The following is a 16,989-nucleotide window of genomic DNA, read 5'->3' as shown; positions in this document are numbered from 1 at the left end:
CATGTAGTTGGGGTAAAAGTGACAAGGCAATCAGGATAGACAAACAGAGTAGCAGCAGCGCGTGTGTGGGTTTTGTTCATTAGGACACACTATGTTAAACATTTTGCAACAGAAAACATAAATCCAGCCCCGGTAGTTCCTCCCTGTTTCAGTCTGTTTCATTCTGTTTGGTGTCTAATGAACACAACCCAGTATTATGTAGCTCTGGTCAAAAGGAGGGCACTGTATTGACTGGTGGGTCATCTAGCAACAAAACTGATGCGAGCACAACTTTGGGGCAAAACAGACAGGGTTGGCTTCGTTTCAAAGGATTATTGACAACGTGAGCTATATTTTGTCTCCAAATGTTTATTGAAAACACAAAACAATTTGCACAATACGCACTTGTTGTCTCTCAAATGCATCGCTACAGTCGTTGGTTAGCTAGCTAGCAAATTCTTGCCATATTAGCATAAACATGAAAAAGTAAGTCAAAACACCTCAAAACAGGATATGGTATCAAGAATAAGATACAACTAGCTTAAAAGAGCCACCTATGATTTAATGATCATCTTGAGATCATCTTGTGATGCAGGTAGAGTGTGTGGACTGTTTGGATGTGTAAATAAGGCGATGATGTTGATGATTTGTGATGATAATGATAACAGTGTTAATGACTGTGACAATGGTGATGAGGACGATGTTGCTGATGATGATGCGTTTGGTGCAGTTCCCCGAGGGAGTTTTTCGACAGCTCCGAGAGAGTCTGTGGCGCCTGTCACTCAGAGTGTCACCCCATCAATGGCTCTGCCTCCTGCCTAGGCCCGGTAAGACGTGTGTTTTCGTATATGAGTGGGTGTTTGTGTGTACACTTTATTTTCCTCTGTTTGTGTGTATTTTCATTCATGAGTTTTTCTTTGTGTGTTTTCATTTACAGTGCTGTGAAAAAGTAATTGCCCCTTTCTAATTTTCTCTACTTTTGCATAGTTTTGATCCCGAATGTTATCAGATCTTCAACCGAAACCTAATAATAAAATCGACGACCTACGAGGAAGATTAAACTAGCAACTGGACATTAAAAATGAATATCTTACGCTTCACGGAGTCGTGTCTGAACGACGACATTATCAACATACAGCCGGCTGGTTATACGCTGTATCGGCAGGATAGAACAACGGCGTCTGGTGAGACAAGGGGGGGCGGACTATGTCTATTTGTAAACAACAGCTGGTGCACGATATTTAAGGAAGTCTCAAGGTTTTGCTCGGCTGAGGTAGAGTATCTCATGATAAGCTGGATACCACACTATCTACCTAGAGAGTTTATCTGTATTTTTCGTAGCTGTCTACACACCACCACAGACTGATGCTGGCACTAAAACCGCACTCAATGAGCTGTATTCCACCATAAGCAAACCGGAAAACTCTCATCCAGAGGCGGCGCTCCTAGTGGCCGGGGACTTTAATGCAGGGAAACTTAAATCCTTTTTACCAAATTTCTATCAGCATGTTAAATGTGCAACCAGAGGGGGAAAAAAACTCTAGATCGCCTGTACTCCATGCACAGAGACACGTACAAAGCTCTCCCTCGCCCTCCATTTGGCAAATAACACTGAGAGCACCAGCTGTTCCGGACGACTGTGTGATCACGCTCTCCGCAGCCAATGTGAGTAAGACCTTTAAACAGGTCAACATTCACAAGGCCGCAGGGCCAGACAGATTACCAGGACGTATATTGCGAGCATGCTCTGACCAACTGGCAAGTGTCTTCACTGACATTTTCAAACATCTCCTTGTCTGAGTCTGTAATACCAACATGTTTCAAGCAGACCACCATACTCCCTGTGCCAAAGAACACTAAGGTAACCTGCCTAAAGGACTACCGACCCGTAGCACGCACGTCTCTAGCCATGAAGTGCTCTGAAAGGCTGGTCATGGCTCACATCAACACCATCATCCCAGAAACACTAGACCCACTCCAATTTGCATACCACCCCAACAGATCCACAGATGATGCAATCTCTATTGCACTCCACATTGCCCTTTCCCACCTGGACAAAAGGATCACCTATGTGAGAATGCTATTCATTGACTACAGCTCAGCGTTCAACACCATAGTGCCCTCAAAGCTCATCACTAAGCTAAGGACCCTGGGACTAAACACCTCCCTCTGAAACTGGATCCTGGACTTCTTGACGGGCTGCCCCCAGGTGGTAAGGACCTCTCCCTCAACGTGATCAAGACAAAGGAGATTATTGTGGACTACAGGAAAAGGAGGACCGAGCACGCCCCCATTCTCATCGACAGGGCTGTAGTGGAGCAGGTTGAGAGCTTCAAGTTCCTTGGTGTCCACATCACCAACGAACTATCATAGTCCAAACACACCAAGACAGTTGAGAAGAGGGCACGACAAAACCTATTCCCCCTCAGGAGACTGAAAAGATTTGGCATGGCATCCTCAGATCCTCAAAAGGTTCTACAGCTGCACCATTGAGAGCATTCTGACTGGTTGCATCACTGCCTGGTATGGCAAATACTCGGCCTCCGACCGCAAGGCACTACAGAGGGTAGTGCGAACGACCCAGTACATCACTGGGGCCACGCCTCCTGCCATCCAGGACCTCTATACCAGGCGGTGTCAGAGGAAGGCCCTAAAAATTGTCAAAGACTCCAGCCACCCTAGTCATAGACTGTTCTCTGCGCTATCGCGCGGCAAGCTGTACTTGAGCGCCAAGTCTAGGTCCACATCTAATCAAATGGCTACCCAGACTATTTGCATTGCTCACCCCCTGTTTTACGCCGCTGCTACTCTGTTATTATCTATGCATTGTCACTTTAATAACTCTACCTACATGTACATATTACCTCAATTACCTTGACTAACCGGTACCCCCTGTATATAGTCTCGCTATTGTTATTTTACTGCTGCTCTTTAATTACTTGTTCCTTTTATTTCTAATTCGTGTTTTTTAAACTGCATTGTTGGTTAGGGTCTTGTAAGTAAGCATTTCACTGTTGTATTCGGCGCATGTGACTAATAAAATTTGATTTGATTTGGTGGTGGTTGTGTGATGGTTTGAGGATGCTTTGCTGCCTCAGGTCCTGGATGACTTGCCCTAATAGAACGAACCATTAATTCTGCTCTGTATCAGAAGATTCTACAGGAGAATGTCAGGCCATCCGTCTGTGAGCTGAAGCGCAGCTGGGTCATGCGGCAAGACAATGATCTAAAACGCACAATTAAGTCTACATGAAAATAGTTAAAAAGCGACACATTTGAAGTTTCGGAATGGCCTAGTCAAAGTCCAGACTTAATACCAATTCAAATGTGGCTTGAAACGAGCAGTTCATGCTTGAAAACCCACAATTGTTGCTGAGTTAAAGCAGTTCTGCATGCAAGAGTGGGCCAAAATTCCCCCTCAGTGATGTGAGAGACTGATTAACAACTTCAAGAAGCATTTGGTTGCAGTCATTGCCATTAAAGGTGGCACAGACAGTTATTGAGTGTAAGGGGGCAATTCCTTTTTCACACAGGGGAATTAGGTGTTGCGTAACTTTAATTAAATAAATAAAATCATTTAAAAAATGTGGTTATTTGTAAACTCAGTTTCCCTTTATCTAATATTAGGTTTTGGTTGAAGATCTGATAACATTCAATATAAAAAAAAAAATATGCAAAACAGATCAAATCAGGAAGGGGGCAAAAACGTTTTACTATATATGCGTTTTTAAATACTGTGTGTGAATCTAAGCTCTCTCTTTCGTCTTACCTATAGGGGGCCCACCAATGTACAGATTGCCTGCACTACCAGGATGGGGAGGTGTGTGTGGAGAAATGTCCCAGTGGGTTGAAGGAGGAGCAGCACACTGTGTGGAAATACAGCAACGCCACGGGCCACTGCCTCTCCTGCAACACCAACTGCACACTCTCGTGAGTGTACACACACACACACACACACAAACTTAAACAGACACACACACACAGATGTGACATGAGACATACACACACACACAAACACACAGGCGTGTGAACATACACACACAGGCATGTGATCGCATACACACACACACAAATGGGCATGAGACTGCAAACACACACGCAAACTTAAACACACACACAGATATGACGTGAGATATACACATACAAACAGGTGCGTGAACACACACACACCACCACCAAACTGCACAATGCTAATGCTGCTTTTTCTTCCTTAGGTGCACTCAGAAGGATGAAAGAGGCTGCCCCATCCATACTAAAACAGGGTAAGGTTTTCCATCACATATCTGTCATGTTCTGCAATACTCTGATATCCTATTGTCTTTCTTTTTCAATGCGTTTCTTTTTTCTCCAAGCCACACCCACCGCGTTGCTGCTGTTTCTCCCCTCTATCCAACTCTCTCCCGTTCTCTCTTATCCAACTGTTGTAAAAAATGTAATCTTTCATCTCTCCTGCTCTATAACTGAAGTTCTCCAGTGTCATCTTTGAGCCTTTTGTCCTGTTGGTCGGAGGATTACTTCACCTGCTTCAATGCATTCACAAAATATTCACAAGGAAGCCAAGAGGTTTATGAATGTGTAGTAGCATTAATAAAAGTAGTAGGTACTTGATGAATGTGAATGTTGCTCTCTGTCTTTCCAGGCCGGGCACTTCGATCGCGGCTGCGGTGGGCGGGGCGGTGCTCTTCCTCATCCTATTGGGTCTGCTGGTGTTCTACCTACGCCGACAGAAACAGCTCAAGAGGAAGGAGACATTGAGGAGGATCCTCCAGGAGCATGAGGTGGGTGTGGGCACTGCCATGACACATGGGGCTGGCGCGAAGCATCATGGGGGTTGTTGTTCAAAAGACAGAATTTGAAAAATGATTCATGCGAAGCTTGTAAATTCTATCTTTGTAATATCAATCGGTCGCTACTTGTAGAGATCATACAATATGTTGATAAGCTCTCTGTCTTATAGTTACAGGGGTTAAAGTTCTCTGTCACTGCGACGGATTTCCTTCATGGATTCGTCTTCTTTTTTTAATATCATTGAAAAGTTTCATTCATGTACAAAATTATCCTCTTGCCCGAGGAACATGGTCATGCTTTTTTTTTTTTCGTTTATTTTGAACATGAAAGGGGAGGTTAACTTGGCCCCAGACAAATTTTTTTTCTTCTACATTCCCCTGTAGTTAATGTTATTAGTGTTTCCCAGGGCATTATCAATGTCGTAGGTCTTGTAGTAACACAAAGCCTGATACAAGTTTCAGTTCTAAGTGAAAGAGTCAGTGATTGCAGTTCTAGTTTTAACTGCAAGCGTGATGGGAGTCTTCTCTCTGTCTGTAGCTGGTGGAGCCTCTGACTCCCAGCGGAGCCCTGCCCAATCAGGCCCAGATGCGCATCCTCAAGGAGACCGAGCTAAAGAAGCTAAGAGTTCTGGGCTCAGGAGCCTTCGGCACTGTCTACAAGGTGCGCGCGCTTGCATCTGTCTGTCTTTGCATTGTCTATAAGATACCCTCATACCAATCGAATAGTTTGAAATTCAATATAACATTGACGTCAACGTACTTTATTGAAATTAAAACTTTTTCTAAAGTTATGTTATTATAGCGTAATTATAATGTGAATATACTCATTCCAGGGGGCGTGGGCTCCTGATGGGGAGAATGTGAAGATCCCGGTGGCCATCAAGGTTTTGCGGGAGAACACCTCGCCCAAGGCCAACAAGGAGATCCTGGATGTGAGTTTTGGTATCAACCCATCCTTCTTTTTAATGAATTCTTACACACAGACTCTCACTCTCTTTCTCACTCTTTCTCTCTTTCTTTAACACACACACAGGAGGCGTACGTAATGGCCGGTGTGGCCAGTCCCTATGTGTGTCGTCTGCTGGGCATCTGCCTGACCTCCACAGTGCAGCTGGTCACCCAGCTCATGCCATACGGCTGCCTGCTGGACTACGTCCGAGAGAACAAGGACCACATCGGCTCCCAGTACCTCCTCAATTGGTGTGTGCAGATAGCGAAGGTGAGGCTACGAGAGATATGATCTATCCATCTGTCCATCATTCATCCGTTCGTCCGTCTGCATGGGATCATAATGTCTATGGGTAAAATGTCTTATTTTGTGTCTGTGTGTGTACGTTTAGGGGATGAGCTACCTGGAGGATGTGCGTCTTGTGCACAGGGACCTGGCAGCACGTAACGTCCTGGTAAAGAACCCCAACCACGTCAAGATCACTGACTTCGGCCTGGCTCGCCTGTTGGACATAGACGAAACAGAGTACCATGCTGACGGAGGCAAGGTATGGCTGTGTGTGTGTTTTTATATATATACACACACACACACACACACGCACACACGCACACACACACGCACACACACTGAGTGTACAAAACATTAGGAACACCTGCTCTTTCCGTGACAGACTGACCAGGTGAATCCAGGTGAAAGCTATGATCCCTTATTGATGTCACCTGTTAAAGAGCTGCAATCTGACCTTGTTACCTTACAGAAAGCCCTAGTTGGTTTAAAACTTGTACTTAATGCGTGTAAGACTAAATACATGTTGCAGGGCTGCCAATGTGAATTTCATTGCCCAATGACACAGCCCCTAGTTGTGCCAATTTCCTGCAATTCTACATATTCTGGCATGGTTTAGGCCAATGACCAGGGTGGATTTTTTAAATAGATTTTTTTTTACCACAAGTCAGGTGTATTTAGGACTACTGTTACTTTGAGTATGCTACTATTTTTTTGGGTGGTTTGACACTTTTTCAGACATTAATTAAATGAGATGGGGAGACAGGAAAATGGGAGAAACATTGGGAAGGTTGGGTGCAGGGATTGATCCCTGTTCTCAGGTGGAAAGCTGTATGTGACATGTGCCGGGGAGTGTTACCACTACACCAAAGCTCTGCACAGGAAATAATCATATTAATAGTTGATGGCAGTGTGTAACCAAATCATAAATTGTATTATCCTTGTCCATAGACTACTTTTAAGGTAAGGACACAATCATTTTGTATTTTGGGTAAACTATCTCTTTAAAATAGGGCTGAAAGATAATCCCGCTTGCTCTCCAGGATGGTTGGCCACCCCTGATGTTTCCCAAGTGCTGAGTGTTTAAAAATGTTCTTGTAATAACAATTCATTTCTCAAAATCACCCAACCTTCAAGAAAAGTCTAATGAATGTCAATATTCAGGTGGTTTATGCAGACTAGTTCAATATCCTTGCAATCATCTTATTCTACATATACAAAATATGACGTGTTTATGAGTTGTGAGTCCCCCTAAAATGTCAAAAATATTTTTTGGGTTCCTGGAGCATTCAATATCCAATGCTTATTTGTATGACATATTCAATGGTGGTTCTCCCATTGATCAGGTTCCCGCCTACAAATTTGCGCATTTGGATTAACAAAGACTTCATGTTTAAAAAACAAATAAGGATGAGTTAGTTAAAAAGCTAAGATTTTAGAAAAAGCTAATTTTTTTTAGAAATAGATCTTCCCTCTCCCTAAATTGAAAATTGTACAGTCAACTTTCCTGCCAGTTCATGATTATGGTGACACCATTTACCAGATTGCAGCAGCCACTACTCTTAAACTTTGTATGAAGTTTACCATAGCGCCATTCGTTTTATCACTGGTGACACTCTTAATACTTAATACCACTGCATCCTGTATCAAAAGGTGGGCTGGTTCTCTTTAAAGTCCTGTCGATCAATGTATCACTCCCTTTTTGTTTACAAAGCCCTACTACACAAGCTTCTAATTTAGCCTAACTTTGTTGTTAAAGTTTTTTAAAAAAATATGAGAGAACCAACCCTGTGAGCGGATTTGGTAACTCTTGAGGTTTCTCAGGTCTCTACCGAATTAGGTAAATCCGCTTTTAGTTATAATGCACATCATTGCTGGAACCAACTGCAAAATACACTGCAATTGGATGCTCTGATGCCGCTTGGGCAACTTATAATATTAATTGGGGGACTATTTGCGGAGGAATATTACTGTTTTTCTTGATTGTTTGTTGTGCTATATTTTAGTTTGTTTTTGTACCGATCTGATTTTTATTCGATTTTGTCTATGAATTGTATGTGCAGGGCTCCCTTGAGAAAGAGACCCTGGCCTCAGTGGTGAATCCCTGTTTTTAAAAAATGAGATGAAGGGGGGAGACGGGTTAAAGAAGGAATTTTAAGCCCTGAGACAATTGAGTCATGGATTGTGTATTTGTGCCATCAGAGGGTGAATTTTTGCATTTTATTTAACTAGGCAATGGGAAAGACAAAATATTTAAGTACCTTTGAACGGGGTATGGTAGTAGTTGCCATGCGCACCGTTTTGAGTGTGTCAAGAACTGCAACGCTGCTGTTTTTTTTAACGCTCGACAGTTTCCCGTGTGTATCAAGAATGGTCCTCCTCCCAAAGGACATCCAGCCAACTTGACACAACAAACTGGGGGGATCCCTGTTGGCCCTGATGAATTGAGGCTGTTCTGAGGGCAAAAGTGGTGCAACGCAATATTAGGAAGGTGTTCCTAATGTTTTGCACACTCAATGTAATGTATCTGTGCTCTTCAGGTGCCTATTAAGTGGATGGCGTTGGAGTCTATCCTCCACAGGAAGTTCACCCACCAGAGTGATGTGTGGAGCTACGGTCAGTCTAGATACTTCTAACCCATCTTGCTACACATACTTAATATATAAATAATGCCACTAGGCATTTAAATATTCACTAAGACAGCAACGTCGGCTGTATTATTTCAGACTCAACAGTACCTCTGTACATTTGTGGGCAATAAAAAGTTAAGTCGTATAGGCAGAACAATTGCCATAATGCGTATGCAACAAGGCACTCTATCGAATAGCAATAGTTTGTTTACAATAACCTGTACCACAGGTTTTAGTGCCCACAACTGTTTATCTATGGCTCTGAATAAAGTCAGCGAACTGAGTGTGAGATATAACATTTAAATGGGCGTCATGTTGGCACCAAACATTCAAAGACTACCTTCTAGTTTGAATAGAGTGTTATTGGCATAATGTCCCACATGATAAAACAACAGGTTATTATAGAATACTACAGTACTTATTATAGAATTCTATAGTATACTGTAGAATACTATACTACACACTGCAGTATCCCTCGATCATGTGTAGCACTTACTGTAGAATGTTGTAGTATAGTGTAGAATATTACAGTAACTACATCAGTATTTTATGCAAATAAAATTACAGTAATGTCCGCAAAAACACAACACTTTTTTTAACTATAGTAAATGCTAAATTGTTCCCTGCCAATTCCCCTCCCCCATATCACAATTTGTGGCACCCATAAGTGATAAGCCTACATGCCAAAGATAGACCACATTGTGTTCCCTACAGGTAATAGAAATAGGGAGCAGAAGCTCTGAACTATCCATTCAGACCTAAAAGTTAAGGAAAATTTGCTCTCTTAGTATTTCTCTAGTACGTTTCCTGAAGGAGAAAGCCTCCACTTTTATGTAAAAGATAATACAGCAAAAACACTATAGTAAATACTACATTTATGTCTGCAAAAACAGTACAGTAAACACTACAGTATAATACAGTCCGCAAAAACACTACAATATAGAACAGTCCGCAAAAATACTACCGTGAATACTACAGTAAAGTCTGCAAAAACACTACAGCATTTATACCATAGTACACTATACTGTTTTTTAATGTTGGATGGAGCATTTGGAACCATCTCTATCTACAACTGTATCTCTCTATCTCATTAGGGGTGACTGTTTGGGAGCTGATGACCTTTGGGGCCAAGCCCTATGACCTGATCCCGGCACGAGACATCCCAGAGCTGCTGGAGGGGGGCGAGAGGCTCCCCCAGCCCCTTATCTGCACCATTGATGTCTACATGATCATGGTCAAGTGTAAGTGGCACTGGAACTGTAGCGTTTCTTCCATACAAACAGAATGGGGGGGGGGGGGTTCCCTTTAAGAGATGACCTCTTAGATGGGCGGTTCACCCCAAAAATCTACGTTTGTAGATACAGCTCATATGCCTAAACTCCAAGTAAATGGTAAAGTCTCATCCATTCAAGTCTTTTTAAAAAAGCGCAACACAAATGAAATGTGTTTCATTGATTTAGTATAGCTCAGACCTGTGTCTGCGTTTGATACACAGGCTGGATGATTGAACCAGACAGCAGGCCTAAATTCAAGGAGCTGGTGACAGAGTTCAGCGCCATGGCACGAGACCCACCTCGCTACGTAGTCATCCAGGTGTGTGTGTATGTCGGTGTGCCTGTTGGTGTCTCTGTGTATGTTGCTGTCTGTCTGTCTGTGACTGGGTGGTTGTGTGTGTGTGTGTGTGTGTGTGTGCATGCTTGTAGACATGCTTGATGCGTGGATATTGTTTGCCAGTCTGTGAGAGGAGTATGAGTGGAATCTGTGTGCATGTGTGTTTGTTTGTTCAAATACCAAACCCTCACCATCTGTTTGCTTACCAGCTTACTTCATTTCCTAAATAATTCCTTTCTTCCTCTCCCTCCACCTCTTTCTCCCTCCACCTCCCTTCTCTCTCTCTCCAGAATGATGACAAGATGAGTTTGTCCAGTCCGGTTGACAGTCAGTTCTTCAGGATGCTACTGGAGGAGGAGGGAGCAGAAATCAGAGACCTGCTGGATGCTGAGGAGTACCTGGTGCCCCAGCCCAACTTCTTCAGACCCCAAGCGGAGACCTCGGGCCCCAACGGCCCCTCACGACACCACTCACACAGGGTGAGTACTCAACTCACTTTGTCCTCTCTGAATGACTTCTTCTGCTTTTTCCTCCCATTTACTCTTTTCGTCTTTGGAACGATCACTTACCCTCTACTAGCTACCTCTCCTGTTCTTCCCTCATTTCCTTCCCTTCTCCATCTTTCCCCCTCCTCCTGCCCCTTCCCTCTCCCCTTTTGCCTCTCCTTCCCCTAATAGTAAGTTTCCTTGAGATCTACTCTCTCACACACACACACACACACACACTCTCTCTTTCTCTCACACACAAACTCTTCTTCCACCCCCACAGAGTACGGACCAGGGATTGGACAGCGAGCCCTCCATGGCGGGCGGCCCGAGAAGCATGTACTCCTCGGTGAGCACCCTGGGGCGCAGCCAGTACCCCACTCTGCCCATGGGGGCCAGCGCCATCTCCAACGGGCCCTGGAACCCCCATTACCCCTCCCTCCTGGCCCGCACCACCTCACACCTCTCTACGGGGGGACACTCGGACTCTGTGTTCCTGGACGGGGGTCCCGATGACGCCCCAGCGAGCCCCGGGCGCTATTGCAAAGACCCCACCTTCCCCAATGGAGGAGAGAGCGACCTGGAGACGGATGGACCGTCACCGATGCATCATTATAATCATCTTAATCATCACTCGCTGCCCCGTAGGGGTAAAGCGTATAATCATAATCACGCGTTACCAGGTGAGTTAGGTCATAGACAGAACACAATAGACCTGTGCTGCTTTGCTTGGTCCAATGGAACCAATGGATAAGCAGTGGTGTAAAGTACTTAAGGCAAGCTCTAGGCAAGCTCAAACAAATGCTCAAGTATTTGAAGGAAAACAAATTGTATTTGAGCTCAGGTCTGAATACACACATTCATCTACTTATACGTGGTACTGAAAAACATCTGTGCAAGTCATAATCAGTCTTTGTGTGTTGTCCCTATTAATTTGTCATTCGCCTAATGTGGCTGTGCCTACACCTGTACTTCTTTATGTTCAAAGACTACCGTTTAAATATAATATCATTAAATCTGTATATCTCCATGTGAAACTGCATATCTGAACTACTCTCCTCTCCTCATTCTCCTCCCCCAGAGTACATCAACCAGGAGGTGCAGGACCTCCGGCCGGGGGCCGTCGAGCGCCCCAGCACCCTGCCCCGCAAGGGGGCAGCCGAGAGGCATCGGCACCTCCCCAATGGCCTGAGCTCGGGACACAGCGTGGAGAACCCGGAGTACCTGGTCCCCATGATGACCCCCGGCTCCACCTCGCCTGCCTTCGACAATCCCTACTACCTGGACCTGGTGGCTAAGGCTGGGGCCGGAGGGGGTGGTGGTGGGGAGAGGGATGGGGGCCCTAACCCTCCTCCCAGGCAGGTGAATGACTTTGTGACGCCCACGGCAGAGAACCCAGAGTACCTGGGCCTAGCAGACACCTGGAGCGGCCAGAGAGAGCACACCTGATGAGACTGACAGGAAGTGATGTGGGGAGGCATGAACCTGGGTTACGGACAGGGGATAGGGGCGCTACTGCTGTAGAAAAGGAGGAGAGGGGGAGGGATGGAAGATGGGAACGAGTGTGTGTGTGTGTGTGTGTGTGTGTGTGTGTGTGTGTGTGTGTGTGTGTGTGTGTGTGTGTGGGATGCAGGGGTATGTGAGGACTGTGTGTGTGCCTGTGTCTATGCATTTGAGAGAAAATGCATTAAGAGTGAATGCACGTTGAGTGTCTGAGGTTAAGTTAGCATGAGTGGGAACTAGTGTGTGATTGAGTGAATGGAGGTGTACTGTTTGGAGTAGCACTCACAGGACTGCCAGCCAGAGGATGTCCAGCTTGTATCTCCTGAAAACCTGGGGTGTTACACAAAACCACCCAATACAACGTAGCATTATCGGAGGGACGTTTTTATTAGCGTGTGTGTGCTGAACTTGTTTCAACGCGCACCAAGGTTTCTTTCTTCCTTGTCTCCCCTACGGTAGCACCTCAATGTCAACATTTTTAACACAGCCTCGGAAACAACACTGAGTACTTTGAAGGCCGAGGAAAGTCACTCACCGGAAATAAACAGTTCTCAAATCCTGACTATATGGTACTGCTAGCAGGCAAAAGACGGACAGCACCACAATATCAAAATATTTTAAGTAATCTCATGATAAATGGGAGAATAATCCAAGTAACACTGGACTAGGGATATAAAATTTGAAATATTTTAGTTTTTAGATTTATTTTATTGAAAGTTATCATTGATGTTTGTGTGGTATATTGTCATATTTGTGCGTGAATCATTATGTGAGTGTCTGATTCCCTTATCCTTTCCTTCTTGTAATCATACATATAAGACATTGCTCGTCTTCCCGGTTTTATGGGGGGGAAATGTACAACACACAAATGTGTGTGGGGTTTCAGACAAAAACAACCCAGTCGGCAAAGCTGGTTGAAATGTATTTAACCTATTTTAGTCCCATTGAGACCAAGGTCTCTTTTGCAAGGAAGCCCTGTATATGATGTCTTTTCAACCATTTTTCCCCACTGGTAAGCCATTTTATATGCTTATGAGGAAGAAGTTTAATATTCTGGTGAGCAGCTCGAAGACCTGATGGGGCTCGGTACAATCAAAGCCATTTTGTTTGGCCAAGAGAAGGGCTTTGCTGACCATCTGACCGACATCTGTACCCCATGAAAGAAATACATTATGCATTTAGAAGACAGCCATTGTGGCCAGGGAATACATGTGTTCATTAATGTGGCTTTAAAATGGAATATTGACATATAGAAGACCAAGGGGGTTTGTGTAAACTTGGACTTTGTGCAGTATGCAATGTTCTTGATGTTCTTACAACATACCAGTGACATTTCTGGAAAAGGTACTACTGTACGAAGGAATTCCAGGTTTTCAGCTGAATAGTGGAAAACCACATTGGCAAAGGTTTCACATTTTCATTTGAAAAGGTTATTTGCGTTTTAATTTCAGTTGCTTACAATGCAGTATGTGCAATACATGCACTGCATAACTCCCAACGTTTCCAAGATGGGGTCCAGTGTTATTCTTCCACTGTGTCCCAAACTTTGATCATGGACACCCAAGAAAAGTGAAGATTGAGTTCTAGTACTACGGTTGAATATTTTGAGAATTTGTTTGGCCCTGAAGTTGGAAGAAACCAATGTATTTTTATGATTACGAGACATGTTTTTATTCTTGCTGAGTGTGATTCTGAAGAGGGAAATGTGTCCCTCGTTGTTGTTTTTGATAATCAATGCATAGTTCAGATTCCTCTGGGCAACAAGCCCACACTTCTAGTTAATAATCGGCCGCATTTTTTAAACGGCGATTTCCATGTTAAAGGCCCAGTGCAGTCAAAAATGTGATTTCGCTCTGTTTTATACATATTTCCACACTGAGTTTGGAATAATACTGTGAAATTGTGAAAATTATGATAATGCCCTTTTAGTATAAGAGCTGTTTGAAAAGACAGCCTGAAATTTCAGCCTGTTGTGGTGGTATGGAGTTTTTACATGCCTACTACCAGGCAGTAAATTTGTTAATAGACCAACAAGAACGAGTTCCAAAATTCTGCCAATGACAGCTAGTTTTCAGTTTTCCCCTCCCCACTCAGACCACTCCCAGACAGCCCTAGCAAAATTCTTGTTTGAGAAATTGCTCTTTGCTAAGAATTTATTTTTGACCATTTTAATTGAAAACAATCACAGTAAGGTTCTAAATTGTTACCCAGAAATGATTTAATATTGTGATAAAAATGGCTGCATTGGACCTTTAACTTCTCTGGCTGTGAGGGGGATATTGACAAGTCAATGGAGCCATTGTTTCTTTATGGACGTGTGCGAAGATCAATAACTCCCCTACCAACTGTCCCCTCCACCACCAGTGAACATGTTCCTGCTTTGAAAAGAGGGAGAAATCCTAGGTTTTCTGGTGTGAAAGTTTTGGAGTTGGCATGGAGGAACTATCCAACATTTTTGAAATGGGGGGGCGGAGGGGTTTTATGGATTCAGAGACTTTTAAACACGTGACCTGAAAGGAATGAATAGCTGCATCGCTTTCGACAGGAAATCACCATTTTGCCCCTATTCAGCCAAATGTTTGTTCCCAAGATCTATATTGGTTCATCATGGATTGAGGTGCTTGCACATTTTTGTTATGAGAAAACACTCCTGGAATCCAATGTACTTTGAGGGTGCCAATTAATCTTTGCTGGTTAGTTTCCTGATAGTGACCAAAACAAAAGAGTTATTTGTGTCAGTGTCGGGTGGGGATGGTTAAAGTATTCATAGATTATTTTTATTTTTTTTATGACTTAAAAAAAATACATCTTCCCCGCGGTATTGGCAACAGCACTAGCCACATTTGCTTTGGAATCTTGTTGTCCTCATATGGGTAAGCTTAGAATTTTAGCCGCTCAAAAATGTGTTGCTTTTGTTTCTGAAGCATTTGGGATGTCTTAACAAATTTGATAGATATTGATTATACAACTCTGAAGTTACGGCCAATAGCTTTTCATACAACCAGCGGTTTTGTACTCGTAGAATTTAGACAAGCTTTGTCAGCAGTTTCTGATGAGCCATTGACAGATCTCATATCGTTTTTGTTTTTTTACATATTGACAGTCATTCCCTTCCACGTGCTGTAAAAGTTTCATGACTCTAGGACCAATCAAAGTCATTCAAAATACCTTGAGGTTCCAAAACTATAATAAAACATTTTTTTTGTTCAATTCCTGAAAAGTTAACTTTTTGGAGATACAAGGTTTTCCGCTGACGATATGAGAAATCTGGGGCCTATTAAAGAGTTAAGTGCTATTTTACAACGCCAGACATTTCAGACAAGGGCAAAAAACACAACTCCAGTCCTCAAGAGATACTTATTCCTATCCACATCGGTTAATTTAGGATTGGGAAGCCTTAATCAGTGGCCTCATCAGCCAATCAGCAACTAAGTTAATCACAGGGGCGCAAGCAATCCAAGCTGACCCTTCAGGACTGGGGTTCCCTCCCCCCTACATGAAGCTCTGCAGTCTGACACTGTATCTGTGTGCGTGTTTGAGATCGTCTACATTGCTGTCGGAGACTGCAGACTGACTGATCTACAAATCAATTTGCATCCTAAATGACTACTCATTGTGATTTGTGGATAAATCAGTCTGCAGTTGCTAACTGCAATGTAGTTGATCTCAAAAACACACCATCTCAACTCTCCCCTTATAACAAATTAATGTGAGGTTGGGACCGCAGGTGGCATTTTGTACTTTTTCTTGTGAATATTTTTCTATACAGTACCAGTCAAAAGTTTGGACATACCTACTTATTCAAGTGTTATTTTTTATTTTTATAATTTTCTACATTGTAAAAGAGAAGAGATCAAAACTATGAAATAACACATGGAATTATGTAGTAACCAAAAAAGTGTTAAACAAATAAAAATATATTTTAGATTCTTCAAAGTAGCCACCCTTTGCCTTATGACAGCTTTGTACATGCTCAACCAGCTTCACCTGGAATGCTTTTCCAACAGTCTTGAAGGAGTTCCTACAAATGCTGAGCACTTGTTGGCTGCTTTACCTTCACTCTGCAGTCCAACTCATCCCAAACCATCTCAATTGGGTTGAGGTTGGGTGATTGTTGAGGCCAGGTCATCTGATTTAGCACTCCATCACTCTCCTTCTTGGTCAAATGACCCTTACACAGCCTGGAGGTGTGTCGGGTCATTGCCCTGTTGAAAAACAAATGCTAGTCCCACTAAGCGCAAAACAGGTGGGATGTTGTATTGTTGCAGAATGCTGTGGTAGCCATGCTGGTTACGTGTGCATTGAATTCCAAATAAATCACTGACAGTGTCACCAGGAAAGCACCATCACTCCTTCTCCATGCTTCACAGTGGGAACCACACATGCAGAGATCATCTGTTCACCTACTCTGCGTCTCACAAAGACACGGCAGTTGGAACCAAAAATCTCAAATTTGGAGTCATTACACCGACAGTTTTCCACTGGTCTAATGTCCATTGCTCGTGTTTCTTGGCCCAAGCAAGTCTTGTCTTCTTATTGATGTCCTTTAGTAGTGGTTTCTTTGCAGCAATTTCACCATGAAGGCCTGATTCACGCCGTCTCCTCTGAACAGTTGATGTCGAGATGTGTCTGTTACTTGAACTCTGAAGCATTTATTTGGGGTGCAGTTAACTCTAATGAGCTTATCCTCTGCAGCAGAGGTAACTCTGGGTCTTGTGGCGGTCCTCATAAGAGCCAGTTTCATCATAGCGCCTCAAAGT

The 16,989-nt window shown here is 43.4% G+C and overlaps 1 protein-coding gene across 1 annotated transcript in view; it reads left to right on the top strand.

The window, feature by feature from the left end:
* erbb2 (erb-b2 receptor tyrosine kinase 2) overlaps positions 1-15,439 on the top strand; it is a 38,705-nt gene extending 23,266 nt beyond the window's left edge. Inside the window, exons 14-27 of the mRNA XM_029713083.1 lie at positions 710-806; positions 3,755-3,909; positions 4,194-4,241; positions 4,619-4,757; positions 5,305-5,427; positions 5,600-5,698; positions 5,800-5,985; positions 6,107-6,262; positions 8,541-8,616; positions 9,725-9,871; positions 10,126-10,223; positions 10,532-10,720; positions 11,010-11,409; positions 11,808-15,439. Coding sequence (XP_029568943.1) covers positions 710-806; positions 3,755-3,909; positions 4,194-4,241; positions 4,619-4,757; positions 5,305-5,427; positions 5,600-5,698; positions 5,800-5,985; positions 6,107-6,262; positions 8,541-8,616; positions 9,725-9,871; positions 10,126-10,223; positions 10,532-10,720; positions 11,010-11,409; positions 11,808-12,175 — 2,281 coding nt within the window. The 3' untranslated portion in view covers positions 12,176-15,439. The remainder of the gene's footprint in view (positions 1-709; positions 807-3,754; positions 3,910-4,193; positions 4,242-4,618; positions 4,758-5,304; positions 5,428-5,599; positions 5,699-5,799; positions 5,986-6,106; positions 6,263-8,540; positions 8,617-9,724; positions 9,872-10,125; positions 10,224-10,531; positions 10,721-11,009; positions 11,410-11,807) is intronic.
* The last annotated feature ends 1,550 nt before the right edge of the window (positions 15,440-16,989 follow it).

The sequence above is a fragment of the Salmo trutta genome, chromosome 2 (assembly GCF_901001165.1).
Source record: "Salmo trutta chromosome 2, fSalTru1.1, whole genome shotgun sequence".
In the NCBI taxonomy this organism is placed as follows: domain Eukaryota; kingdom Metazoa; phylum Chordata; class Actinopteri; order Salmoniformes; family Salmonidae; genus Salmo; species Salmo trutta.
Note: the sequence above shows the minus strand (reverse complement) of the source record. Positions and strands in the feature narration are given on the sequence as shown.